Raw genomic sequence first — 25,987 nt, forward strand, 5'->3', positions numbered from 1 at the left:
TGGTACGGGTTTGGGCCGGCATTTTGAAGACCGCAGCCCACGCGAGACAGCCCCGCTGTAACCCGCTCGATGACTAACCTGCCGCAGTACGGGACGGAACGGGATGGGTAAACCTGTTTGACATCTCTAACAATGACAAGTCTTTTTTTTTTGACAACGACAATGACAAGTCTAAGACATTTATTTTTGATTATTTAAATTAAAAATTAATGTTATTTCATTAAAATATATATATATATATATATATATATATATATATATATATATATATATATTTCAAACTACATCATACATCATACAAATGGTCATAAATTTTACATTAAAAATAGAAAACCTTTAAAACAAAAAAGATCTCAAAACGTCAAATAATAAAAGAACATAGAGTTGATTACATATTAAGACACATTTTGTCTTTCTTTTACATAGGGAGACACATTCCACATGTGGCACACTTTTTAGTGTATCCAAAGAGTTGGTTTGACAAAATTGCCCTTATGAGAAAGAGGATTAAATGTTGCTTCGCAGGCAGCAAATCTTGTTTCTAATTGCCTTTGCTTTTAGACATTAGTTTAGTTAGGTTTTTTTTTTTTAACACTGTTGAATTCATTTCAAATAATAACCAACGGACATCAGAGTATTGACCTTAACGGTCCCGGAAAAACCAAAAAACGAAAAGCAACACAGGCAATTTAAACGCCCAAACAACACGATAACGCATCATCCGATGTCAGAAGACACCACAAAGAAAGAAGATAATTAGAGAGCAATGACATCCATCCATCAGGTGGCAGCTTCACTTTCAATCCTCTGCAACAGCCATGTTGGTCCACCCAGAGAAATGTATGACTGGAACCGACGACTAGAAGTTACACTTACAGCGATTTCCTGAGCTATAGAATTTTCCGGATGATCACAGTATTGGAAACTCCAGTCTTGTAAATCCCTAAGACGAAGATGAATATCCGTTCTTAGGTATCTCCACTCCACAAACTCATTAGGAGCTGTGAGAGCCTGTCTTGCCAGTACGCATGAAAATTCAAAAATAATCTTCTGTTGGCGAGTGTACACCATATCAGAGACAGCCCACTGCATGGCCATAAGCTCAGCTGACTTTTTTGATTCCACATTCGAGAAGGCTCGCCTGCTATGAAGAAGAGTAGTGCCTTTATCATCACGCAAGATCCAACCAACTCCACACATATCCTGATTATTAACCCATGACACTCCTATATTGCATTTGAGATAACCCGACGGAGGTCTCGTCCAAGAGGGAGAGGTCTCTAACGTCGTCAAAAAGGATTGGTTACCTTCATTTCCAGGCACATTGAGCTCAAACCACACGTTAGCTTCTTCTTTCGCTTTCAATAAAACTGAGACAGAGGAGTAATGCCTCCTTTCGAAGATCAACCCGTTCCTTGACTTCCATAGATACCAAATGATCCAGGGAAAGGCCTGGACATTCATATCTTTTGGCTTTTTCTGCATTTGCTTCAATAGATGATAAAGGTTGAGAAAAGCAGAGTTTTGAGAAAAACCTCCAGGAGGAAGAACAATTGAGGCTCTTTCCCAAACGTCTCTGGCCATTGGACAAGTGAATAGGAGGTGACAAATCGTCTCCGTACCATTGTTACAAACCTTGCACATAGGGTCAACCTGAATTCCCCTACTGCGTAGTCTGTCCATAACCGCTAGAGCGCCTGATAGAGCTTTCCACAAAAAAAGCTTCAGTTTTCCAGGTGCTTTGATCTTCCACAGCGAGCTCCAGAGGTGTTTCTCCAATGGTGGTAGGGGAGCTTGATGTGGATCATTCTCATCTGGAAGGGAATCGAGAAATTGTAACCACTTCTAGATGAGTAACAACCATCTCTAGTGAAGCCCCATTTAAAGCCATCTTCCTTGCTGCGGTTTGGTTTCAACCGTAGAATGATTTCAGCATCGTGTTCAGTGAAGGCTTGTCGAACTCGTCCACTATCCCATGATGAAGTGTTAGGAATGAGGAGATCTGATATCTTCAGGGTCAAGTTAATGATGCTGTCTTGTCTGTAATTGGGAGGTCTTGGAGCAGGATCAATGATCCAGTTAACACCCCACACGTTAGAGTTCTCACCATTCCCAATGTCACGAACCAAGCCTTTACTCAGTAATTCTCTGCCATGGAGAATGCTTCTCCAAGCATAAGAGGGTCTAGAGCCAAGCGTACTGTGTTGAAAGTCACCGTTTTCAAAGTACTTGCTCTTCAGCACTCTAGCCACCAGTGAGTTAGGATTAGTCATGATTCTCCACGCTTGCTTCCCGAGACGAGACTGGTTGAATTTGGTGATGTCGTGGAAACCCAGACCCCCATCCTTCTTCTGCTTGCATAACTTCTTCCAAGCAATCCATGGTATCTTCCTTTTGCCGTTACCACCACCCCACCAGAACTCTATCATAGCGCTTGTGATCTTAGTACACACATCTTTAGGAAGTTTAAAGATCGACATTGCGTATACTGGTAAGGACATAGCGATGGATTTGAGTAAGACTTCCTTACCACCAAGTGATAATGTCTTCGCAAACCAGCCGTGGAGGCGAGATTGGAGTTTCTCTCTTATGAAGCTTAAGAGATCCCTTTTAGACCCTTTAAAACATTCAGGCAAACCCAGGTAGGTGCCTTCACCCCCCTCCTCACCAATGCCGAGAATATCTTTGACTTGAGCTTTAGTGGTTTCCAGTACCTGAGACCCAAAAATAATAGAAGACTTTTGAAGATTGATTCTTTGACCAGAGGCATCTCCATACGCCTTCAAGTAGTCCAAAACTTCAGTGCTTTCCACCTCATTTGCCTTGCACATAAGCACATAACCCGAGGACCAGAGGATGATAATCCAATTCCTGTGAGACGCCCACTACCTTCTGACTGGTTAAGTTTGCTGACCAGTGCGCACAGAGAATAAAAAGAAACGGTGACAGAGGGTCTCCTTGTCTTATTCCTCTCTCCGGTTTGATAAGACCATGTGATCTACCATTAAGCAGCACTGAATATGTGACTGTAGTGATGCATGCCATGACCCAACGTACCCAAATTCTGTCAAAACCCATTCTTTCCAGTAGTTCCTCAAGGAAGCACCATTCAACTCTGTCATATGCTTTCGACATGTCAGTCTTGATCGCCATAAACTCCTTTGATACAGAGTAGTTAGTTCTCAGACCATGAACAAGTTCATGAGCTATCACAATATTATCTGATATGAGACGACCTTGGACAAAGGCACCTTGTGTGTCTGAGATGATGTCAGGCAGTATGCTTTTCAGTCTATCACAGAGGATCTTCGAAATTATTTTATACTGAACTGAGCAGAGGCTGATAGGTCTCATATCACTCATCTGTGAAGGGTTAACGATCTTAGGTAAGAGGCTCAGCTGTGTGTGGTTCCAACCCGGGGGATAATCGAGTCTCTGAAGAAACCTTGAACTGCCGCAACTAGCTCTGCACCCACTATATGCCAATACTTTTGGTAGAAAGTTCCTTTGAGACCATCCTCTCCTGGTGCGCTGTTACCACGAATAGCAAAGGCTGCTCTACGGATCTCATTAGCTGTTATCTCCTTACACAGCGAAGCATTCATCTCAGGGGAGACCCGTTCAGTAAAGCCAGTAAATAAGCTCTGTAAGTCGTGGGGGTTGGAACTCATGAATAAATCATGGTAGAATTCCGTCGCAATGTGACCCTTTGCTCCTTCCGAGAAGTGTTATGTACCGTGTAGGTCCCGAAGCATCAATATTCTGTTTTCAGCTTTTCTACCTCTAACACAATTGTGAAAATAGGCAGTATTCCGGTCACCTTCTCTTAGCCAATGTTCTCTGCATTTTTGACGCCAGAACACTTCCTCTTCTCTATATGCTTTCCCCAATTCAAGCTTAAGGTGTTTCATGAGCTCTGTGTTAGGACGGGTTTTACCAATCTCAGTCTCCAGTTCAACTTGCAGTCTTTGGATGTTGATCTTAGCATTACTCGTGGTTCTATTCTTCCACCTCGCGAGTTCTTTCCTGCAACTCTCGATTCTCTCCAGTATGCTAACATGTCTACCTGACATCTCCTTACACTAACCCTTGCGCACAGCATCTTCCACTCCTTTTTTTGCAACCATGCGATTGTCAAAATAGAACCTTCCTCTGCTGTTGCCTTCACCTTCCAAAGCAAACCCTATTCGTAAGGGTCTGTGGTCAGAGCCATACATTGCCATGTACTCCACATGTGATCGAGGGAAGAGTTGATACCAGTCATCATTGCCAAAGCAGCGATCAAGCCTGCATTGTACCCATTCATTCTCTCTTTTACCAGCCCATGAAAGCGGATTCCCTGAACTTCTCATATCTCGAATTTTACAATTTTCAACCAAATTTCGGAAGTCCCAAAAGGTTGAATCATGTCGTACAGCTCCTCCCAGCTTCTCATCATTACTAAGTAGCTCGTTAAAATCACCAACTAACATCCATGGATCATCTCTGTTCAAACCAATATCACACAGTCGCTCCCAGACTGCCTGCCTTCGCTCTCTCACTGGATCTCCATAGACACAAGTCAAGTAGAATGTCATGGAACCCATAAAAAGTTGAGTTGTATCATGTAAAAACTATTGTTTTTTGTATAAATAATATGTGGAAGCTTAAACCTTAATACAGATATGAAATATTTGTAGCTATTTATTGTCATAACTTTTTAACATACAACTAGATTTTGACCCGCGCTTTCAAAGCGCGTAATCGATTCTTTTTAAAATTTCATTTAAATTAATAAATATTTGTCTAATCTATAGTCAATTTTTATAATATTATCTTCTTTATTTTTTTAATTATTATTAAAATAAAATTTTTTGTTTGTGTAATAATTAATTAGTTAAAAGATTTTAAAATGGTAAATTCCTACTCAATAAATTTAATCATATTGTGATGATATATTTGGTAAGGTTATTTATTTATAATTTTAAATTATTAAATAAATCTTATATGAAAAATGTAATAGACATTACATTTCTACATATTTTTAATTAATGCATAAATTTTAAATTATAATAACATAAATATTTAATAATAGGAAACATGTGATGCCTATTTATAATATTGATCGAATTCAAAGCAATGTGTTAGGTTTTAGGAGAAACTTGAGGAGAAAGTTGGGGGATCTTTTTTTAAAAATCGAATCTCTCTATATTTTAATATTAGTTTTCAAAAATTCAGTTACCATGTCAAACAATTAAAATATTTTTCGGCGTGTTCCTCAAATTAGGGGATTTTCTTTTTATTTGATTTGATTCCGTAAATCTCTGAGTAAATGAGATTTAAAACGACTTAATGGGCTTAAAACGAAAAATGTAAGTAGCAAATTTGTTGGGCTTTTCATTTTCGAAAAACAGTTAAAACAATTGAAAAAACAATTGAAAAAAGAAATGGAATGTTTTGTAATTAATAGAAAAATTTAGGGGCAGATTCATAAGAAATATTCTGCTTTAATAGTATAGATTATCTATTAAAATGGAAAGTTATTTACTTATAGAAAATAATAGGTGTACTTTTACAATTTTCTTTCAATTATGCTTTTAAAAAAGTAATATTATTTATTTTAAAATTAGCTTTTCTTCATGTTTTTATTAAATAATTTTTTGTACTAGTGGGATTTTACAATTCATTTTTGTTTAACATTTTTTTATTAAAAGTTAATGTTTATCTTTTATAATTCTCTATCTTTAGTATATTTAAAAAAACATTATAATAAAAAATAATAATAACAATAATAATAATAATAATAATATTAAATAATATTTCTAATTAATTTTTAAGAAAATCGTTTTTATTATTGTAGTAAATATATTTTTGATTATGATAAAAAAAATTTTGTCATCATTTTTGATTATGATATAGTTTAAAACATATCACATTTTTAAATATATAACTACCATGTGTCACAATCATGTTAATTAGCAATTTTGAAGAACCAATCTCAATATAATCTTTTATAATTATATTTTTATTAAAGTTTAGAAAAGAAAAGTTATATTAAAATAAATTGTTTTCAAATCTATTTTTAGGATTTTGAAAAAGGAAAGTTTCTAGAAAAATTACTACTAAATATTTTTTTTTAAAATCGTTTTTACTATTAAATAATTTTTAAAAGTAGTTTTTTTCAAAATTCGATTTAATTATCTTATTATATACATTTTTAATCATTATATATTTAAACACATGTCATAATATTACAAGGAAAATTATTATCAAATAATCTTTTGCAATTATCTTTTGATTAGGATTTTAAAAAATAAAAAATACTATTAAATAATATATATAATATGATTTTTAATAAATTTTGTTTTTGTTAATATCTTAGTATATATATTTTTAATTATGAGATAGATTAACACATGTCACAATTTTTTTTTGAACGACCTCATGTCACAATCTTAAATATAAAATTGTCATGTATCGCGATCATGTTAATTAACAATTTTGAAAAACCAAGCTTTATATAATAAGATTCCAACAAAATTAACTCTCATACGACTATCAACTTTTTATTTACTTTTATTTAATCAATTAGTCATAACAACTATGCTAATCCACTTTCAACTAAGAAAAACTTCAAAAAAAATTATACACTATGATCGCTAACCAAAATCAAATAAATCAGGGGAAAATATCATTTTCTTTCAATATATTTTAATTTTTGTATTTTTGAATTTTTTTTTTACTAAGACCATAAAAGAATTATAAATTCAGATAAGAATAAGACCGGCGCGTAGCGCCAAAATACCACTAATAATAAATACTAGGTTAAGATCCGTGTCTTGCGCGAGATGAACATTATATATAAAAATTATTTTATATATTATATGTTTATAACATATTATGAAATAATAAATATATATTAAATAATTAAAAAGTTATTATCTACTACTTATATAATTAAATTGGTGCGAACATATAAATAAATTTAATAAATCAAAAACTATTTGATATGATATATAATTAAATTTAAATTATAGTAACATATATATGGTATATGTTAATATTAATATTTATTAGATGATGCTTTTTGCTCATGTTTTTTTTATCATTTGTATCCGTTATAGCAAAAAGTCTAAATTAGTGATAACAAAAATTTTACTCTGGAAATAATGGTTCATGTAATTTATAATATTTTAAAAAATTAAGTTTTCAATATTTTTTAAAATTTTTTTATCAAAAATATGTTCAAAGTAAATTTCAAAATTATGATATTTATGTATTTTTATATGGCATATAGTTTAATTTAAAATGATACATATATTTATATATATTTTATTTTTGATACTTATTAAATGAGACTTTCAACTTATATTATTTTTCAATTATTTGTATCATGTTATAACAAAAGTTTTAAATCATAGATCACAAAATTTGAATGTGAAACTTTTAACAGTTTTAGTAATTTATACTCGTTTTTAAAAATTCAATATATAATATATAAATAATTTTTTTAATTTTTATTATCTGGTTACTATGATTGTTTAATTTATTTTAATAGCTTAAAATTAAACAAATATAATTATAATTCACATTTATTTTTATCAAAATCATTAATTATCATATATACTTTAGCCACATTAGGCAATTCCGTAATCTTATTTAAGGAAATAATGAATCACATTAATAATGTATTTATTGTGGTTTAATAAAAAGCTTATTATATATTTAAATGGACCAACCTATTTTTCTAAGGATTCTAAAAATCATTCTAACGATGACACGTGGCTACAAAAAAATGTTACTGTTATGGTTTTGGTGACATTCAACAATAAGAAGAGCTAAACCGGAGCTGGTTCAATTAGCGTCTTGGTACAAGGTTATAAGAAGGTGATAACCGGGATGGTTATTGGAATCGGCTTATGATTCAAGTGTACCGGTCTTCTTTATATATAGAAGGAGAAAGGAGAAGTCAATCTATCGAGAGTCAGCTGATTTGAGCTGAGAGAAAGGTTGTTACAGAATCAGAGAGAGGAAGAAGATCGTTTCTTGAGTGTGCTGTACTTGTATCATCTCTTGATCATCTTCTTTGTAAAGACTCTTGGAGTGATTAGTGAAACCTTTGCTTGTGCCGTCAAGCCCCAGATGTAAAGGATCCACATTGGATCCCGAACTGGGTTACCAAATTCTCTGTGTCCTTCTTTACGTTTCTTTAGAGTTCTTATTCTATCAAACGAGAGAGAGAGAGAGTTGTGAGAGTTAGCGATCTAGTGGAAGCAAAACAGAGAGCTAGAACTTGCGATCTGTGGAGTTCGTTAGGAGATTCGATTCATCACAAAGTGGTATCAGAGCACGGTTGAGTGCGATCAGCGATGAAGGATTCGATGGCGAAGATCAAGATTGCGGTTTTCGACGGTCAAGGGGATTTCTCGATGTGGAAGAAGCGCATGCTGGCGCATCTATCGATCCTCGGCCTCAAGGATGCTTTGACTGAAGCACCGGCGACCTCAGGCTCTGAGGTGACGATGAAGAAAGGCGAGGAGGAGGAAGACTTCAAGGAGCGTATCAAGAATCTCGAGATCGAGAAGTCGGAGAAAGCTGAGAAGGCGATGAACATGATTATCCTAAATCTTGGAGATCATGTGTTGAGGAAACTTGAGGATTGTACAACGGCAGCATCAATTTGGTCTGCACTTGAAAGGTTGTATAATTCTAAAACTCTTCCTAGTAGAATTCATCTACAGCATAAGTTCTATACATTTAAGATGGTTGAATCTAAATCTATAGATGAGAATATAGATGATTTCTTGAAGTTAGTTTCCGGGTTAAGCAGTGTAAATGTTTCTGTTTCAGAAGAGGTTCAGGCGATCTTGCTGCTGAGTTCCCTACCGTCTCAGTACAATCAACTGAAGGAGACATTGAAATACGGAAGAGAGACGTTGACAATCGAGGATGTCACAAATGCTGCGAAGTCCAAAGAGATTGAGCTGAAGGAAGTGAAAGATTCCAGTCTTTCACAAAGGTCTGGAGAGGCTTATGTCACTCGAGGTAGACCAGAAAGAAGAGACAGCTCAAGAGGCAGAGGCTTCAACAATAAGTCTCGGTCAAGATCTAAGACAAAGGTCACTTGCTGGTACTGCAAGAAAGAGGGACATATCAAAAAGGACTGTTTTGCCAGGAAGAGGAAGATGGATAATGAGGAAGATGGAGAAGCAGCGGTGATGGTAGACAAACTACAAGAAGTGGATGCACTCGCTGTTACTGACCAGGATTCAAGAGATAGATGGGTCATTGACTCAGGGTGCTCGTATCACATGACTTCCAGGAGAGAATGGTTTGTTGAGTTCTCGGAAGTGGCTGGTGGTCAAGTCCTTCTTGCAGATGATAGATCAGTCTCTGTGCAAGGAATTGGGTCTATCAGGATAAATGCAAAAGGAGGCACTGTAAAGAATCTCACAAAGGTCAGGTATGTTCCTAATCTTAAAAGGAACTTAATCTCTGTTAGCTCACTTGATATGCAGGGGTTTAGACAAGAAGGTGGAGAAGGAAAGACGAGCTTCTACAAGAACGGGAAGCTTGCTCTCCAAGGAACTCTGTGTGGTAGTCTCTACTTGTTAGACGGAGATACGTTGGAGCCTTCAGCGTATTCAGCTATATCAAAAGACGACACAGCACTGTGGCACAGCAGGCTAGCTCATACCAGCATCAGAAATCTAAAAGTGCTGGCAGAGAAAGGGATTCTGGATAAACGAAGGATCAGTGACTTAGAGTTCTGCGAGAGCTGCGTCATGGGTAAGAACAAAAGGTTAAGTTTCAACGTCGGTAAGCATAATTCTGATGCGGTTCTAAGGTATGTTCATGCTGACCTATGGGGTTCTCCTAATGTTCACTTATCTCTGTCTAGGAAGCAATATTTTCTTTCTATCATAGATGACTATACTAGGAAAGTCTGGGTTTATTTCTTAACTACTAAGGATGAGGCTTTTAGTAAGTTTAGAGAATGGAAAGGGTTAGTTGAGAATCAGGTGAACAAGAAAGTAAAATGCCTTAGGACTGATAATGGATTAGAATTTTGCAATGTTGCGTTTGATAACTTTTGTAAGCAGCATGGCATTGAGAGACACAGGACCTGCGCGTATACTCCACAACAAAATGGAGTCGCAGAACGTATGAACAGAACGATCATGGAGAAGGTGAGGTGCTTACTCAACGAATCAGGACTCGAAGAGAAGTTTTGGGCAGAGGCAGTAGCTACCTCAGTTTATGTCATCAACCGTACTCCGTCAGCAGCGAATGATTGCAACATTCCAGAAGAACTTTGGCTTGGAAAAACACCTGGTTACAATCATCTGAGAAGGTTCGGTGCAGTGGCATACGTTCATATTGATCAAGGGAAGCTCAAACCGAGAGCTTTGAGAGGCGTGTTTGTTGGTTATCCTAGTGGGGTAAAAGGGTACAAGATCTGGATTCCTGAGGAGAAGAAATGCATCATCAGTCGAAATGCAGTATTCAGGGAAGACAAGTTGTATCGTGACATCGTCAAGGATCAGAATGCAGAACAGAAACAGATGGGATCAGTTAGTCAGATCAGTGTGGAAGGATCAGTTGAAATAGGGGAAGTGTCAGGTACTATATCAAGGAGTAACTCTGAAGGTGGAGTTGCAGAGCCAGAGTCCGAATCCATGATTGAAGAATCAACTGATGAAACCGAAGATCTTAGCAATTACCAACTTGCTAGAGATCGAATAAGACGTGAGATTGTGAAGCCTGCAAGGTTCACTGAAGATTCAGAGGTTGCTTTTGCTCTATCTGTTGCTGAAGTCGTTGAAGCAACAGAACCTACAAGTTTTGAGGAAGCAATGAGGAGTAAAGATTGGAAGAAATGGAACGCATGAATGGATGAAGAGATGGACTCTCTTAAGAAGAATAAGACTTGGTTTCTAAGTGATTTACCGGAAGGTAAGAAGGCTATTGGATGCAGGTGGATTTATAAACTAAAACCAGGCATACCGGGAGTTGAGAAACCAAGGCACAAGTCGAGGTTAGTCGCAAAAGGATACTCACAGCATGAAGGTGTGGACTATCAGGAGATTTTTTCTCCAGTAGTCAAACATGTTTCAATACGATTGCTGCTATCAATCGTGGTGGATAAAGACCTGGAGTTGGAACAGTTAGACGTTAAGACAGCGTTTCTACACGGCACTATAGATGAAGATATATATATGGATCAGCCAGAGGGGTATGTAGTTAAAGGTCAGGAAGATAAGGTCTGCAAATTAGTGAAGTCTCTCTACGGTTTGAAGCAGGCGCCACGACAATGGAACAAATGTTTTGATCAGGTTATGATCAAGAATGGTTTCTCAAAGAGTGAATATGACTTATGCGTCTATTTGAAGAAACTGAAGGAGAATGAGTACATATATCTACTTCTGTATGTAGATGATATGCTGCTGATAGCTAAGGATATGACGAATATTAAGAAGGTCAAAGAGATGCTATGTCAGGAGTTCGACATGAAGGATCTTGGACCTGCAAAGAGAATACTGGGCATGGATATTGAGAGGGACAGAGCAGGTGGAGTTCTGAAGTTATCTCAATCAAGATACATCAAGAAGATTCTTCAAGTTTTCAGAATGGAAGAAGCGAAGAGTGTGTCTACGCCTATAGGAGCTCAGTTTAAATTGGTGGCTCTGGAAGAAGGAGAACAAGGTTCAGCAAGTTCTGATAATGAATTCCCATATGCTAATGCTGTGGGGAGCATCATGTATGCTATGGTTAGTACGAGACCTGATCTGGCGTTTGGTGTGGGTCTTGTCAGTAGGTTTATGAGCAATCCAAGTAGAGAACACTGGCAAGCTGTACAGTGGATCTTGAGGTATTTGGTGGGAGCACAGGATGTTGGGTTAGTATTCAAGAAAAATACAGATAAATTCAGAGTGAAGGGCTACTCTGATTCAGACTTTGGAGGAGATTTAGTTCGAAGACGATCAACAACTGGATATGTGTTCATGGTAGGAGGAAATACCGTAAGTTGGAAATCAGGTCTACAACATGTAGTAGCTTTGTCAACAACAGAGGCTGAGTACATTTCACTGGTGGAAGCAATTAAAGAAGGCTTGTGGCTGAGAGGGTTGACAGAAGAGTTGGGGTATGATCAGTCAGAGGTCAGTATAGGTTGCGATTCTCAGAGTGCGATATGTTTGGCAAAGAACAATGTGTTTCATGACAGAACAAAACATGTTGCAGTCTCAAAACATGTAGCCTTGAAGATGAGTTTTGTGCGAGAAATGATTGAAGCCGGAGAGGTGGAGATACAGAAGGTGCACACATCGAAGAACCCGGCTGATATGTTAACTAAGGTGATTCCAAGTATGAAGTTCGAGCAGGCGTTAGCAGAGCTCGGGGTAGTCAGAAGCTAGAGACATGGCTATGCTTGGCGGCAAATGAGGATTGACTTATATTGTTGATGTCAAGGTGGAGATTGTTATGGTTTTGGTGACATTCAACAATAAGAAGAGCTAAACCGGAGCTGGTTCAATTAGCATCTTGGTACAAGGTTATAAGAAGGTGATAACCGGGATGGTTATTGGAATCGGCTTATGATTCAAGTGTACCGGTCTTCTTTATATATAGAAGGAGAAAGGAGAAGTCAATCTATCGAGAGTCAGCTGATTTGAGCTGAGAGAAAGGTTGTTACAGAATCAGAGAGAGGAAGAAGATCGTTTCTTGAGTGTGCTGTACTTGTATCATCTCTTGATCATCTTCTTTGTAAAGACTCTTGGAGTGATTAGTGAAACCTTTGCTTGTGCCGTCAAGCCCCAGATGTAAAGGATCCACATTGGATCCCGAACTGGGTTACCAAATTCTCTGTGTCCTTCTTTACGTTTCTTTAGAGTTCTTATTCTATCAAACGAGAGAGAGAGAGAGTTGTGAGAGTTAGCGATCTAGTGGAAGCAAAACAGAGAGCTAGAACTTGCGATCTGTGGAGTTCGTTAGGAGATTCGATTCATCACAGTTACAATGCTTCTCAAATAATATATAGGAGATTGCTACTCCATGATGGCAAAAGGAAAAAGGGACTGATGATTACAAGAACAATCATTTAAGGGAATATTTTGGAGCAGCCTGCGAGAACCAAACACGCTTATGCCTATGCACCTTATGGTTTGGTTCTCGAATATACTCCATAACTCCAAGTCAATGACTACACTATCTCATTTCTCTTGTATTACCGTGTCCAAAGTTTGTAGTACGGTTTTCCTGTGCCTTCTCCTTCTTTGACTAGCCAACACCTCTCCCATCGTGTAGCTAATCTACCCCAAGATCAAGATACCATGAGGTCCCAACAAGTCAATCAATCACCTCATCAGGCTTTATGAGTCATACCAGAACATTGTTTCATTCCCATTGCCAACCTCAATTGCATGAAGTGGTTTCGCTATTTCTCTATACTTTAGTAGTTTCTTCCACGTCCAAGATCCTAAAGAAATAATTTTTGATGTTGAACAAAAAGGCTCTTTCCTGATAAGATGCTTCTTAATCCAATTAACCCAAAGTAAATCCTTCGTAGAGAGAATTTGCCATATCAATTTCAAACAACAAACTTTGTTCACGTCTTCAAGATCTCAGACCCAAACCACCTTTCTCATTTCCATGCCACTTTTGTTTTATGCGGATTTAGAGCCGGTCCTGCCCAGTGGCGGACGCACATGTAAAGAAGTGCTTATGTCTCTGAGCTGAAGGATTCAGTCTGAAAGTTTGATTGAACAACATCAACAACACTAAGCTAGCTTTCAGGTAAACGTCACGTAGAAGAGCAAGTTGCTTATGTTGAAGTTATTGATGAACAAGAAACAAGGCTTGATGAACAAGAATTAACAAACACATCAATAAGAAACTAGACATTATAGACACATCACTAAAACACTAATAAGAAGCACCATTAACAATAAAATCTCCCCCCAAATCTCAAACTTATCTTCTAACAATCTCAACAAAATCAATACTATTAAAATGAAAGGAATCCTAAAAAATTTACTTATAGAAGGTTGTTGGACCTATTTACTAGAAGTTTAAAATTTATTATTTAATATCTACCTTAATCATTTTCTCTATAATTATACGATTCAAACCTCAAATACGGGACCCACACGGTTATATTCTTCGGAACCGTTTTTAGTAGAAAATTAATTAAACTTATTACGTAAATACTTACCCAGTAAAAAGACATTTATTAGACTTATTATGTAAATACTAACCCAACCATTATTAAAATTATATATGATGTTGCTTTGTTGAGTTTACATGTCGTAGAACATTGACCCTCTAAAATGATATATATTTCGTTATATGTTAAACCGCACCAGATGTGTTGACCTTATAATATAATTATGGGATCCCTATAATTATATATGGGTTATAGTTTTTTTTATTTTCTTGGCATATATGTGTTCCACTTATCGGTGAACGTCAACCAATATTTCTTCATATTTTTGAAAATCCCCCACCATAATGTATGCATGGATGCTTTTTACAGATCTAATAGTCAGTTTTTTTCATTTTAAAGCTTTTCTTCGACATTTTATATAAGAAAAAATGCTGACCTTAAATTACAGTATACTTTTTATCTCATTTTTACCTATAAAATGTATATTATTGTTTAAAATTTTTGAAATCAAAAGGTTCAGTTGGAAAACACTAACCTTATAAATATTTCATAAATATTCCAAAATATAAATAAAGATCTTAATAAACAATCTATTAATGTCTTAAAATCTACAACTTAACAAATTGATAACAAATATTTCGACCCGAGCTTTTGGATAAGAGTATATTTCTCAGCAAAATATTGTCAAATATAATGTATTGTAAATTACTGTTAATTCAAATTTTAATATCGATAACTGAAAATAAAAAATATGATATATATATATATATAATAATCAGAATTAAATCATTAAAATAATTAATACAGTTAAATAATTTGACACAGTAATTTTTAAACTATAAAATTGAATTTCAGTAAATACAAACCATATAAGAAAAATTAACAGATTTTACAATACATCAATTTTACAAAACATAACATTAAAAAGTAAATATGTAAATGATTGATAACTAATTGGAATATATAAAATAAAATTTTCAGTTTGGATACTAATCATACGATAGATGCTTAGATACAAAATATTAGATAGGTAAAAATATAACATTTAATTATATAGTAAAATAAGTGATATTTGATATTTTCACGAATACAAATTTTATGGGTTATTACATCTTTTTGTCCTCTACAGGTTTTTACATCAAATATATAACAGAATTATTAAGAAAAAAATATATCTTAATTAATAGGTTTCTCTTAAATTTGAATTTTATGAAAAAATATCAGCTAGTAGAACCTATGATAGAATGTTATATGAAGAATACAAATTAGCCCATATTATATACGACAACTAAATTTGTTGGTTCAACTACGGATCCAGATCGGATATAAGAATAATTTTATATTTAAAAATTAAATATAAATAATAATGGTAAGCATATAATTTTTATTTAAAAATCCAAGTATCCATTTGATTCTCAGTTTGATTTTAATTTTCCGGTTTCGAAGATATATGATATGCTCGGTTATCTATGAAATTCCGTTTATTTTCGGTTTTTCAGTTTAGTACAATTCGATTCGCAGTTCAATCATAAATGTGTTCAAACATATAGATTATTTTATATAAAAATTTATTTTTAAAAAAAAAGATATTTAATTTTAAAACAAACCCGCGTTTTCAAGCGCAAGTCAAAATCTAGTTTAAATTAAAAAACAATCAAGAATCACTAAATTAAAAAACAAACAATCAAGAATCTCTAAGTTCAGAGTGAGAACTTCTTAGTTGATTGCATCACATCTTCGCCGGATCTCTCCTCGCCGTCCGGTCAAAACGCCGTAGACGCTCAGCTTCTGCATGGCTCCAGCGAAGTCTTTAAAGAACCGAGCTTGGTCTCTCGCGTATAGCTCGACGAAAGGCCGGGTTCTCGGATCGGAATACAACCCATGATCCGACTCTAGCAACCCGAGACCTTTCGGAATGTTCTGGAAGTACACGTTGTCGAACTTGTTCGGAGTCATCACGTCGTTGAAGACAGAGATCGTAGGGTCATTTCGGTAATTCGAACAAGCTTTCCTCAGAGCGTCAGCGAATCTCGGGTTATACCCGGTATCGTTAACCCGGGCGACCCGGTTGGTGAACTCTTTGCAATGCGAGAATCCGATGGTGTGGGCCCCGCTCAACGCCACCATTTCCTGAACGGAGAATCCTCTGGAGGTGAACTGATCGACGAGCTTCGAGATCGGGGAAGAAGGAAGAGGGAGGCTATCAGCGAGGAGGAGAGACGATCTCGAGACGCGAGAGTCGCGGCGGCCGAGGGAGATCTCGTAGTAAGGTCCGCCGACGGTGACGAGGAGATCGCGGACGGCGACGGCGAGGATATCGGAGCAAGAGACGGTGTTGGGACAGGCGAGCTCGAGCGCGGTTTTGGCGCGGATCACGACGTCGAAGCCGTCTCCGGGGAGAGAGAGGTTGATCGAGGAGTCGCGTTCCGCGGTGGCGAAAGCGGTGGAGGAGACGAGGACGGAGGCGTCGCAGCCGTTGGGGAAGCAGTCGTGGAAGAAGAGGCGGAGTGCGGCGGCGGCGGTTGTTGGGGTGGTGATCTGTTTGTTGGTGATGGTGTCGCGGACAATGTCGAGGAATCTAGGGCATGATTTGGAGTAGAAGTCGGTGGTGAGGCGAGATTCGGCGGCTGAAGATAGTAAGGATAAGTTGATAAAGAAGAGGAGGATGATGAGTTTCGCCATTGTTGAAGGAGATAGAGAACTTAGCTTCAGTAGAGTAAGATTTAATGGAAAAGGAAGAAGTAGGAGAGAGAGTGAAGATCACGCGCTTCTGTACAGTCCACCACCAATCACGGGAGAGTGTAAAAGCTTTGGTATAGAGGTGGAGGATCCGGTTATTTTATCATTACGAGTCATTGACCCGTTTACTGTGTGTGTTTCGTAATCATTGATCGGTTATCTTAATAATTGAGTCGGTTTAGTAAAGCAGAAAAAATAGTAAGAAATTTTTAGAAGAACCTTTTTAAAAGAAAAATTAGACAGAACAAGGGGAATGTGATGATAGCTAAGAGATTCTGTTGTGAACTACCCATCTTATAACGCGCATGTGCTTAGATGGTCCTATCCCATCTAATCCCAGATGTACTTGGTGTATTTATCGCGGTCAGTGTCAATTACAAGAATAGGGTACTGTAAAATAAACATAACATGAATTATAATTCTTTCAAAAAAAGTAGGATGTTTTTTTAATTAAAACTGTAGTTGCTAGCATTTAGGAGATAATCGCAATAGTAGCCAAGGAAATAATGGTAAAAAGAAAACAAGCAGAAATGGTAAAAGAGATGGAGAATGTGGTTCTTCAAGTCTCTTGCTTGGGTTTCTTCGAAGTCGAGTTCCATAATGCAGCGTTCAGTGCAGAGGATGTCACCAAGGAAGCTCTCAACAAACTTGTTGCCTGATTTAAAGAAAAAAAAAACGAAATATTTAGGAGAATCGTTACATGTTTCTTCTTGACCACAATCGATATATACCTGTTTTTTGCTGATGCGTATTTCTTGCACCTGTATATCCTTTGCTCGACTCTCCAACTTTTTCAGTATGCAGATAGCTGAGCTTGAGGTCATCGGTGTAATGATCAGATCATCTGATACTGTAAACTTTGCGTCTCTTTTCATGAATCCGCTACCACCTGATGACTGATCACCTCCATGAGATTTTGAATCAATCAGAGCCAAAGGTTCCTTAGTGCTGATTCTATGAAAGCTCTGAGGTTGCTCAATGATGATATTGAGCAATTGCTTCTGACATGTATAGTAATGAGGGAGCACGGCTTTGGATGTTGAAACTTCTGTAGCACTCAAGACCTTGAAGCTTTTGAACAGGTTTCCAATGCACCCAAAAGTGGAGCTGTCACCAGATACATTAATTACAGATTCCAGCGGAACAGCAAGAAACGAGAATAAAAGATCAACAAAGTCTTCTCCACATTCAACATATAAAACCTTCATGTCATGTTTCCTCACGATGGCGCTGAAAGTTATTACTCCTTCTGATTCATCTATTTCTCTCCCCAGATCTGGACTTAGTGTTTCACAAGTCTTCATCACACCTTGGAGACTTTGTCTGTTCAAAAACGTGTCCGTCAAGGGAGCATTTGAGGAAAAGATACATTCCAACAGAGTCATGACCTAAATTAAGACATTAGAAAGATAGTGAGAGTATGATTTGAATCAGAGCTTATTTTTCTATAAAATGTAACGCTACACATAACATGTACCAGACAGTAACATACCTCATCAAAACCGACATCGACGAGCCTTTCCCCAACCGTAGAAAAATCACCACAGCCTACAGAATTGAGGTTCCTCAAGACAAGGTCAGTGGACCGAACTGCCACTTTCAAGTCGTCAGTTATGATGAATGAAGACCTGCCTCTAACAAATACTCCGTCTTGTATGTTCTTGTCGACAGTTATTCCATTACACGGGATCTCTACGTTCATCAACATTCCACATCCACATCGAGAAGTGCTAAAATAACTGCACATTTTACAGATAGTGAAAGTACTGCAGACAAACAACTTGATACCATCAGTAGGATGTAAGTTGAGTTTAAGCCTTCTGCAGTGTACATCCCACAAGCTCCTCGGATAAAGCAGCATCTGCTTACAAGCTTCAGTCTCAAAATCATCTGTGCCCATATCCACGACACTTTTATAGAGATTGCTAAAACAACCAATAGGGACAGTCTCAGATTTTCGATGATTCTCAAGCAATCTGACAATGGTGCCCATAGGCAGTGTCAGAAGACTGAAGAGCACATCAACAAAGTCCCTACAAGCCTCAGCAAAAACAACCTTGTTGTTCTCCTCATCAACGACAAGTTTCAAAGTGAACTTAGTCTCGCCAGAACTCTTAGCCATATTCCTAACAAAAGTTTTAGATGGAAGACAGAAGATAACTTTTCAAGGATAATAAAAAAATCACAGCCATCCTCAACACTTATAAAGACACAAACCAATAAACCCTAAACAAACCCTTTCAGTTTCCAAAAACTTTACCGAAAAACCAAGCGTCATAACAAATACTGTGAACCCATCGCTCATGCTTTCATCTCTATCATTAAATGAACAGTAAGGCCAAAACCAAGTTCCAAGGTTTTAGTCAAGTTTCGATATCGTGAACAACAGAGACCAGTTCATACTATCAATTTCCCAAAAGTCAACTCTAGTTTAATTAATTCAAAACCTTGATAAATCATGAATACAAGTGAAGATACAACAATAATACTATGATCTTCGTAACGTATGAAAACTATCCAAATGAAAACCTAAAATTTTTCAAAGTTTTAACATAAAAATATGAGAAGTAGCTAAAACTCAAAAGATTAGCAATGTAGATATCCAAGAAACAAATATAGTTACTGAAACAGTCAGATGCTAATCAAAAGATTCTCTAGTAATCAAGAGCTTGACGTTTTGGGACGTTTACATGTGATAATGATAGCCAATACTCGAGTGGATACATAATTAATTTTTACAGGTAGCAATGCTACAGAACAGTGAATGAAGAGTTTCCAGGGAAAATGCTTTTGAGTATACATATTTATTCAATTGGTTTTTGATTATACAACAAAAAATCTAGTTTAATACAAACAAAACCGGGTTTCTTCTACCACTTTAAGCGGATTAGATTACAAACAAACCAGGTAATTTCAACCCCGGTTTACTAATCTCAACCTCATCATTCAAAAACTCACCAATCGTTTTCTATATATCGTCAGTGGGCATGATCTTCAACAGCTTGACCAGATCATATGACTTGAAATCTCTTCCAAAGCACAGAGCCATGTCCAAAGCTACTTTCCCATCCTGTAAAAAACGGTAAAAAGCATTAAACCATATTGATCGGTGGTTATCGAAACAAAAACATAGTATCATATAGCCTCTCAGCTTTTTCTTGATATAACAAAGCCATTTAAACCTTTGTTCTTCTTGTCTTATCAGCACCATTGGTCAACAAGATCTTTGTAATGTCACGATTCCTGCTTTGTACAGCGATATGTAAAGGAGTCCATCCTTCCTGTAAACCAAAGAAAGTTTCATCAGATCGTCAAAAAGAGTTGATTAAAATCTTAAAAAGGCTTGGATCATTGCTACTTACATTATCTGTAACATTGACGTCTACATTGTACTTGATTAGTAGTTTTACAGTCTGCAAGGCTCCAACTTGAACTGCATAGTGAAGCGCAGATGCACCGTCCTACATGTTTGAACAATACGGTTGATGAAAAGTTTGAACCTCTTTCTCAAACTGGTTTTACGTATATGGAACCAAATTAGTTCTTCTCACCCGATCTTGAATGTGTGGATTTGCTCCTTTCCTCAAAAGATGACTAATCACTGCTTCTTTTTTACCAATGACTGCCTTATGAAGAGCGGTTTGGCCATCCTGTTAATAAGAGATTCAATCAATGACACTGTAAAGACTAGAAACCAGATCTGACAACAGCAATTTCTATTTAAAAGCAAAACCTTGTCAACATCGTCAATGTCTAGTCCATTGTCCATGAGGTTGTCCATTAATTGAATCTGCATTGACAGAGCAAGAGTCTGAAGTGGCTTCCACTTCTTCTGCAAAGTTTCATATGTTTACAATAAAGTATATAAGATTGATATGAGAATCACTTGTAAATGCAATATTGCATACAAGAGGTAGTAAAAACAAAATCAATTGAAAACATACAGTTGATATCATTTGAAGGTTTGGTATTTCGTTTTGCTGAAGAATCGCTCTTTCTTCAGGTGCAAGAAGTTGCTCAATCTCTGCAAATACACACAAAAAATTAAAGCTTTGAAAGCTCTTGCAAGAGTAAATGAAGAGAAAGAAGAACCTCTTGCAAGCTGTTCCTCGTAGTTGTTGTCTGTAGTAACCTTCTGGGCTCTCGAGTCTCCTTCTTCCCAATCACTCTCGAAATCTAAATCATTCCCGATACTATCGTCTTCGTCCTCCCCTTCTTCTTCGTCTTCACTGTCGCTACCACCGTCTGGGTCTTCCCAGAACTCACGTTTGGATTGCACGGAAGGTGTTCGACGCTTTGTCTCAGAGAAACAACGAGTCTTCACCGCTGATTGTCTCTTGATGGGAACTGATAAGCGTGATGGGACGCTCCTTGGAAGACAGTCTATGAGTAGCTTCGATTTAGAGATGGAAACGGGAAATTTTGTAAGGAGACAACTTTGTGGACGAATGGATAAGACCCAAGAGACCATTGTTGGGAAGTTCAGTTCTCCTTCAATTGTTAAGTAGCAAACTTTCTAGTATTCAGAAACTAGAAGATAAGAACTGTAAATAAACTGAGACTCCGATGGTGTAAACGCCGGTGAGAGGCTCCGATTCCCGCTTCGATAGTTTCCGGTGGTTTATTAAAACACACACAAGATACAATTATACAAACAACGAATAAAGACGACATTTCTCTGTCCACTAATGATTTTTGGGCTTTTATTGTTTACCCTCGGCCCATATGTTTAGTTATTAAAGCCCAATATGTATAGACTTCATTGAGTTGATGATATAACAGCTTTTTTTTTGGCTAACTTAGCTGCTCTCATTGGTTATAAAACCATTGTCTAAAGGAGAATTCAACTGGAAAAAACATAGTTGTCAGTTATGAATAGTTTGAACTATAGTATTGTAGCTTCTTTCTCAGATACTATTAAATATCATACTGTAATTTTGAAACTCCATTGTATGGTATTCCAGAGGCCAACATAATTGCATTGTCCTAATTGTAGTTTAAAATATTATATTTTCGTGGTGAGTGCTGTTCTTGAAATTTCCTCATTCCACAATCCATTCAAATCCATGTTGGTGGAATACTGCAATACTTGTAATTTCTTTTCTTTTCATATCTTCCAATGCTCTTTGGAAAAACACTTCTTCACTAATTTTTTTTCTTGGAAAGATGAATTCATTCCAGCTTTTCCCATAAGAAAAGATTATTATGTTTAATCATCTAGCATGTAATTTTGTTGAATACAAGAATATGGCTTAATTATATATATCTTACTAAATCTATAAGATATATTTTTGCATTTCTGTTTATTATTCATTACGATCCTTTTTTGTCAACATTTTTTTTGGCTTACTAAATTTTTTTTATCTTAGATGAAGTAGTTTAAAATATTCAAACATTTTATTTTTAATTGATTTATTTATTTATATTATTTTATGGTTGTTTTTAGAACTGCAAGATTTGCACAAAGCCATCACAATACTGGTTCTTATTTTTTTTTTATCGATCACCATACGGATCCAAATGGCTCTTGACAAAATATGTCCCAAAACATGAAACTGCTTATGTTGTTATACAAATCATTTTAATACCTAAAGGACTCTATTACAAAGGCTGGCCACTGATCCACCTTTTGAACATGATAAATGTCTCATCGGGTTTATAGTCTGCCGTGTGTCCACCTCCCTATAATTAAAACAATCAAATATATTAATAAACATTTTGATTGTAATCCAATGATAGTAAACATATTAAGTTGAAGCAAGAAGACTTGCCTTGACAGTAGCAAATGTCATCTTATTGGCATAAGTTCTCGTGTATCTGTCAAGAGAAACGCAATGATGGTTTTACGTGAGTTTTGACAAGCTTGTGATACGATCACCGATGAAAAAATAAATGACCAAGAAAAACAACACAATAATGTATACCCAGCGATTTGATCGTTCATCATCCAAGGCCTCCAGTCATCAATGATGGAGTAGTTGAGAGATCTTATCCAGGCTTGAGTTGCAAGGAAAGGCACCGTCATATCATGATCACCACTAGTCACCATAAGTTACATAAAATTTTATAATCTCATTCTCACTGAGTCCTGAATCTTGTAGGTAGAGTGAGTGGCCAATCCAGTTTACGGTTTAAAATCACTTGTTATCTAGTTATCTTTTATAGAAACTGACACTAAATAAAAACATTTTCAGCTTGGTTTCAGTATTATTTAACTCTCACCTGAAGATAAGAGATCGGAAACCATTAATGCTGTTATTCTTGTGGTATGGTACACTGCTCTGAATGTCATATTTATACGAAATACCATCATAATTACATTGCCTCCATTCCCCTATACTCCCCTGTAAAGATAAATCATCCTTTAAAATTTAAAAGTTCTCTTTATATCATCACTTAGTAATCTATCAATGATCTTAAAATAAACTTGCACACACCTTATTAACATGAAGAGCTTTGTGAACTCTCTCGTTATTGGCCCACTTTTCAAGGAGAAAATATTTATATAGCTGCAAAAGCAATCTTGTAATTATCTTTTATTTACCTGAAATATCATGTCTGACTGTATAGTTAAACTGTCAACAGGCAAAGATGGATGTGTATACACAGTTACTCTGTTCTGTTCTAAGGTTAACCAAAATTTTGGTTCTTGGAAAGGCAGACAAAGCCTATAAGATCAAATACTTCCTCCAGGGATACTAGATGGACGAAATATATATTACTTACATGGCAATCAGGAGATGTCTTATGGCAATCCGGTAGTAATATATGGTATTTATTCAATCTGTCGGTACACTGTGTAAATCAACCAAAATATATGAATAACTGATGACCATTACTCCATAGATAGAAATGCTGAATACCAGTTGCATTCTAGAGTGTGTACCTTTTGGTAAATTTCAGTGAGTTTCAAGCATTCCGTGTTAAGTGAGTCCACATTTCCATAGCTTCCTTTGCAGATTTTTTTCATTGACTGTAAAAAAAAGGTTTTGAACATTGTTATATCATTTGAGGCTTAAGTAATATAAAGTTTGGATTTGGTTCATAAAGGATGAAAATATCAAACTTTCTTGTGAGAGTTAAAAAATACCTCATAGAGTTCTTCCGAGATTAACGCCATTCCATAAGCAAATGGAATAAGATAGTTGTGTTCCAATTTAGTATCTGTCACTGGGTTTCCAAGAATATAGCCCTGTTTTTTTATAAAAAAATATGCATAATAAATACATTCCGTTGATAGAAAATACGAAAAGTATATATCAATGACCTGTAGGTTTATTAGAGGCTTGCAACATATATAATTTCCTGCATCATGGTTTATGTATTGTTAGACAGTTAAAAGAAAACTGATTAAACATAAAATGGAATAACCGTATCCAAAAAAACTGTATGGGGACCTTTTGAGATTTCTTGAACGACGGGCGGAACAATCATACCAGAATAAGAATCTCCGGCAACGTAAAATGGGTTCGCGTAAAATTGTGGATGCTTGCTTAGCCACTGCACACACAAAAAATACTCTAGATGTTGGTTCATGCTTGGTTAAATCAGAACGTGTATGAATAATTTGGATAATAAATTAAGACAAGAACGAACTCAGCTAACTAAACCTAAAATTTCACGAAACTGATTATCAATCAATAAGTCACACCAAGTGAAATACAAAACACACAAGAGTTGTAGTCCAAGACAAATGCTGTTTGTCTATGCTGTTACCCAAACTTTTTTGAGGCTTAAAGCCTGTCAAAGTAATGTGACCCTTGTAGTTATATTTAAAATTACCAATGATCAAAAGAGTATATAAAAAGTGGTTGTGGACTGGCTTAAACTAGAGGTAAATAAGTCTCTAACATATGGTGCTTAACCATATAATTTTATTAATCAATACCTTTTGAAGAAACTCATGAATCCTCTTAACTTCACCTGTGTCACTAACTTTATCAACAAGTGGAGTTCTTGAGTAGGAGAAACCAGATCCAACAGGCTGATCCAAGAATATCATGTTCGCCATCTGAGGTAAAGATCTCAATTAAAAAAACTTGGACATGTGATCGACATATATGAGAATACTTTCTGCTACGTACCTTTGTCCATGAATATGTAGTGGAGACTAAAGAAGGGAGACTTCCATTGTAAACCTCGAACTTCAAAGCTAAAGGCCCTATATTTTTCTTTTCCACTTCAAATATATTACTCAAAATAATGCTCTGCCAAATAAGGAGTATAATAGATTTACCGTTCTCAAAAACAAGACCAAAAAGAGAAGAACATCCAGGTCCTCCAGTTAACCAAATAAGAAGAGGGTCTTCTTGTGGATTATTCTCAGACTTAATGAAATAGTAGAACATTTGTAGTTCCTCTTCCTCACCAAGACCAATGTACCTTCATTTAGATGAATTACTAATTACTAGCTTTAAACTCACTATTCCAATGTAAATAAGAAGGCACAACTTACAAACCCCGTTTCAAGTTCAAAAGGAAGAGGACCTTCAAAACCAGGAAGGAACTTTACAACGGAGGCAGAGTCAGCAAAATAACGCAATACAAGCAGAACCGGAATCAGCAACTTTAGTGTCAATCTCATTCTCATTTTCGCTTCCAACAATTGATGTCTTTCAAGGGAGGAAAAAAGAGAGAGTGTCTATAATTACCAAAAATGAAAAATGGGTTCTATAATGCTTTACTAATGCACTAGTGCATCCAGTCGAGAAACCATTTCGAGAGCCATGTGGTTGGTTTTGACGCTAGCTATTTTGGGCGTCACACTCCTTATCCACACAATTTCGGTTCACGTCGACAAAACACGTTTTTAGTATTGCAAATGTCTCTCTCAGTATTATTATTCCACAGAAATCAAGATATCAACACCATAAATGATGTAGAGACGTTGCTTTTGTAGTTTTCTGGCTTTTTTCTTGCTATCAGTTATCACCATATGTTATGTAAATTTCTCCGTAACCAAAATGTGTCCTCAAGATATAACATTCCTTCACAGTACCCTTACTAGTTACTACTGCTACTTACAAAAACGACCAACAAATATGCACAACCAACATCATTATGCAATCATACATCCATTAGACCAAGAATTCTGAAATGAGATTC

General features: G+C 36.3%; 5 protein-coding genes across 10 annotated transcripts; all 5 read right to left on the reverse strand.

Annotated features, from left to right (window-relative positions):
* Positions 1-780: 780 nt before the first annotated feature.
* Positions 781-4,073, reverse strand: LOC106373132. Its single transcript, XM_048778126.1, has 5 exons — positions 3,789-4,073; positions 3,417-3,644; positions 2,890-3,363; positions 1,862-2,822; positions 781-1,814 (listed from the first exon to the last, which is right to left on the reverse strand). The coding sequence occupies exons 1-5, from the start codon at positions 4,071-4,073 to the stop codon at positions 781-783; spliced, it is 2,982 nt and encodes a 993-aa protein (XP_048634083.1).
* Positions 4,074-15,678: 11,605 nt separating this feature from the next.
* Positions 15,679-17,016, reverse strand: LOC106446130 (peroxidase 63). Its single transcript, XM_013887813.3, has one exon. It carries the CDS (start codon positions 16,823-16,825, stop codon positions 15,860-15,862), a length of 966 nt encoding a protein of 321 aa, XP_013743267.2. The 5' UTR covers positions 16,826-17,016; the 3' UTR covers positions 15,679-15,859.
* Positions 17,017-17,275: 259 nt separating this feature from the next.
* On the reverse strand, positions 17,276-19,458 carry LOC106449604. Its single transcript, XM_013891343.3, has 3 exons — positions 18,375-19,458; positions 17,614-18,270; positions 17,276-17,537 (listed from the first exon to the last, which is right to left on the reverse strand). The coding sequence occupies exons 1-3, from the start codon at positions 19,002-19,004 to the stop codon at positions 17,442-17,444; spliced, it is 1,383 nt and encodes a 460-aa protein (XP_013746797.2). The 5' UTR covers positions 19,005-19,458; the 3' UTR covers positions 17,276-17,441.
* Positions 19,459-19,654: 196 nt separating this feature from the next.
* Positions 19,655-21,522, reverse strand: LOC106449605 (ankyrin repeat domain-containing protein EMB506, chloroplastic). The gene is made up of 7 exons (XM_013891344.3): positions 20,975-21,522; positions 20,827-20,906; positions 20,616-20,714; positions 20,434-20,532; positions 20,245-20,343; positions 20,065-20,163; positions 19,655-19,952 (listed from the first exon to the last, which is right to left on the reverse strand). The coding sequence occupies exons 1-7, from the start codon at positions 21,351-21,353 to the stop codon at positions 19,851-19,853; spliced, it is 957 nt and encodes a 318-aa protein (XP_013746798.2). The 5' UTR covers positions 21,354-21,522; the 3' UTR covers positions 19,655-19,850.
* Positions 21,523-22,338: 816 nt separating this feature from the next.
* LOC106446131 (serine carboxypeptidase-like 13) lies at positions 22,339-25,641 on the reverse strand. Of its 6 annotated transcripts, XM_013887814.3 has the most exons (14): positions 25,342-25,641; positions 25,119-25,264; positions 24,967-25,043; positions 24,771-24,893; positions 24,280-24,382; positions 24,150-24,187; positions 23,973-24,074; positions 23,769-23,855; positions 23,609-23,677; positions 23,320-23,391; positions 23,105-23,226; positions 22,807-22,920; positions 22,654-22,699; positions 22,339-22,564 (listed from the first exon to the last, which is right to left on the reverse strand). In XM_013887814.3, the coding sequence occupies exons 1-14, from the start codon at positions 25,470-25,472 to the stop codon at positions 22,484-22,486; spliced, it is 1,311 nt and encodes a 436-aa protein (XP_013743268.2). In that variant the 5' UTR covers positions 25,473-25,641; the 3' UTR covers positions 22,339-22,483. The 6 variants fall into 6 exon arrangements, 5 of the variants coding, with proteins under 5 accessions (XP_013743268.2, XP_048633415.1, XP_048633413.1 ...); XR_007338994.1 differs by having other exon boundaries at positions 22,807-22,879; positions 23,973-24,187; positions 25,342-25,639; XM_048777458.1 differs by having other exon boundaries at positions 22,654-22,920.
* Positions 25,642-25,987: the final 346 nt, after the last annotated feature.

The sequence above is a fragment of the Brassica napus genome, chromosome A4 (genome assembly GCF_020379485.1).
Source record: "Brassica napus cultivar Da-Ae chromosome A4, Da-Ae, whole genome shotgun sequence".
Lineage (NCBI taxonomy): Eukaryota > Viridiplantae > Streptophyta > Magnoliopsida > Brassicales > Brassicaceae > Brassica > Brassica napus.

What these genes read in the sequence shown, in the direction of transcription:
- LOC106373132 (XM_048778126.1), bottom strand. Translation starts at nt 4,073, where the DNA reads ATGTCAGGTAGACATGTTAGCATACTGGAGAGAATCGAGAGTTGCAGG. An exon ending in CTGCCTATTTTCACAATTGT is followed by an intron (nt 3,645 to 3,788) that starts GTTAGAGGTAGA and finishes CACGACTTACAG; the next exon opens with AGCTTATTTACTGGCTTTAC. An exon ending in GAGACTCGATTATCCCCCGG is followed by an intron (nt 3,364 to 3,416) that starts GTTGGAACCACA and finishes AACCCTTCACAG; the next exon opens with ATGAGTGATATGAGACCTAT.
- LOC106446130 (XM_013887813.3), bottom strand. Translation starts at nt 16,825, where the DNA reads ATGGCGAAACTCATCATCCTCCTCTTCTTTATCAACTTATCCTTACTA.
- LOC106449604 (XM_013891343.3), bottom strand. Translation starts at nt 19,004, where the DNA reads ATGGCTAAGAGTTCTGGCGAGACTAAGTTCACTTTGAAACTTGTCGTT. An exon ending in TCGATGTCGGTTTTGATGAG is followed by an intron (nt 18,271 to 18,374) that starts GTATGTTACTGT and finishes GTCTTAATTTAG; the next exon opens with GTCATGACTCTGTTGGAATG. An exon ending in TACGCATCAGCAAAAAACAG is followed by an intron (nt 17,538 to 17,613) that starts GTATATATCGAT and finishes TCTTTAAATCAG; the next exon opens with GCAACAAGTTTGTTGAGAGC.
- LOC106449605 (XM_013891344.3), bottom strand. Translation starts at nt 21,353, where the DNA reads ATGGTCTCTTGGGTCTTATCCATTCGTCCACAAAGTTGTCTCCTTACA. An exon ending in CGAGGAACAGCTTGCAAGAG is followed by an intron (nt 20,907 to 20,974) that starts GTTCTTCTTTCT and finishes GTGTATTTGCAG; the next exon opens with AGATTGAGCAACTTCTTGCA. An exon ending in ATAAGACAAGAAGAACAAAG is followed by an intron (nt 19,953 to 20,064) that starts GTTTAAATGGCT and finishes CGTTTTTTACAG; the next exon opens with GATGGGAAAGTAGCTTTGGA.
- LOC106446131 (XM_048777456.1), bottom strand. Translation starts at nt 25,472, where the DNA reads ATGAGAATGAGATTGACACTAAAGTTGCTGATTCCGGTTCTGCTTGTA. An exon ending in CCTTTTGAACTTGAAACGGG is followed by an intron (nt 25,265 to 25,341) that starts GTTTGTAAGTTG and finishes ATCTAAATGAAG; the next exon opens with GTACATTGGTCTTGGTGAGG. An exon ending in CTACATATTCATGGACAAAG is followed by an intron (nt 24,894 to 24,966) that starts GTACGTAGCAGA and finishes TCTTTACCTCAG; the next exon opens with ATGGCGAACATGATATTCTT.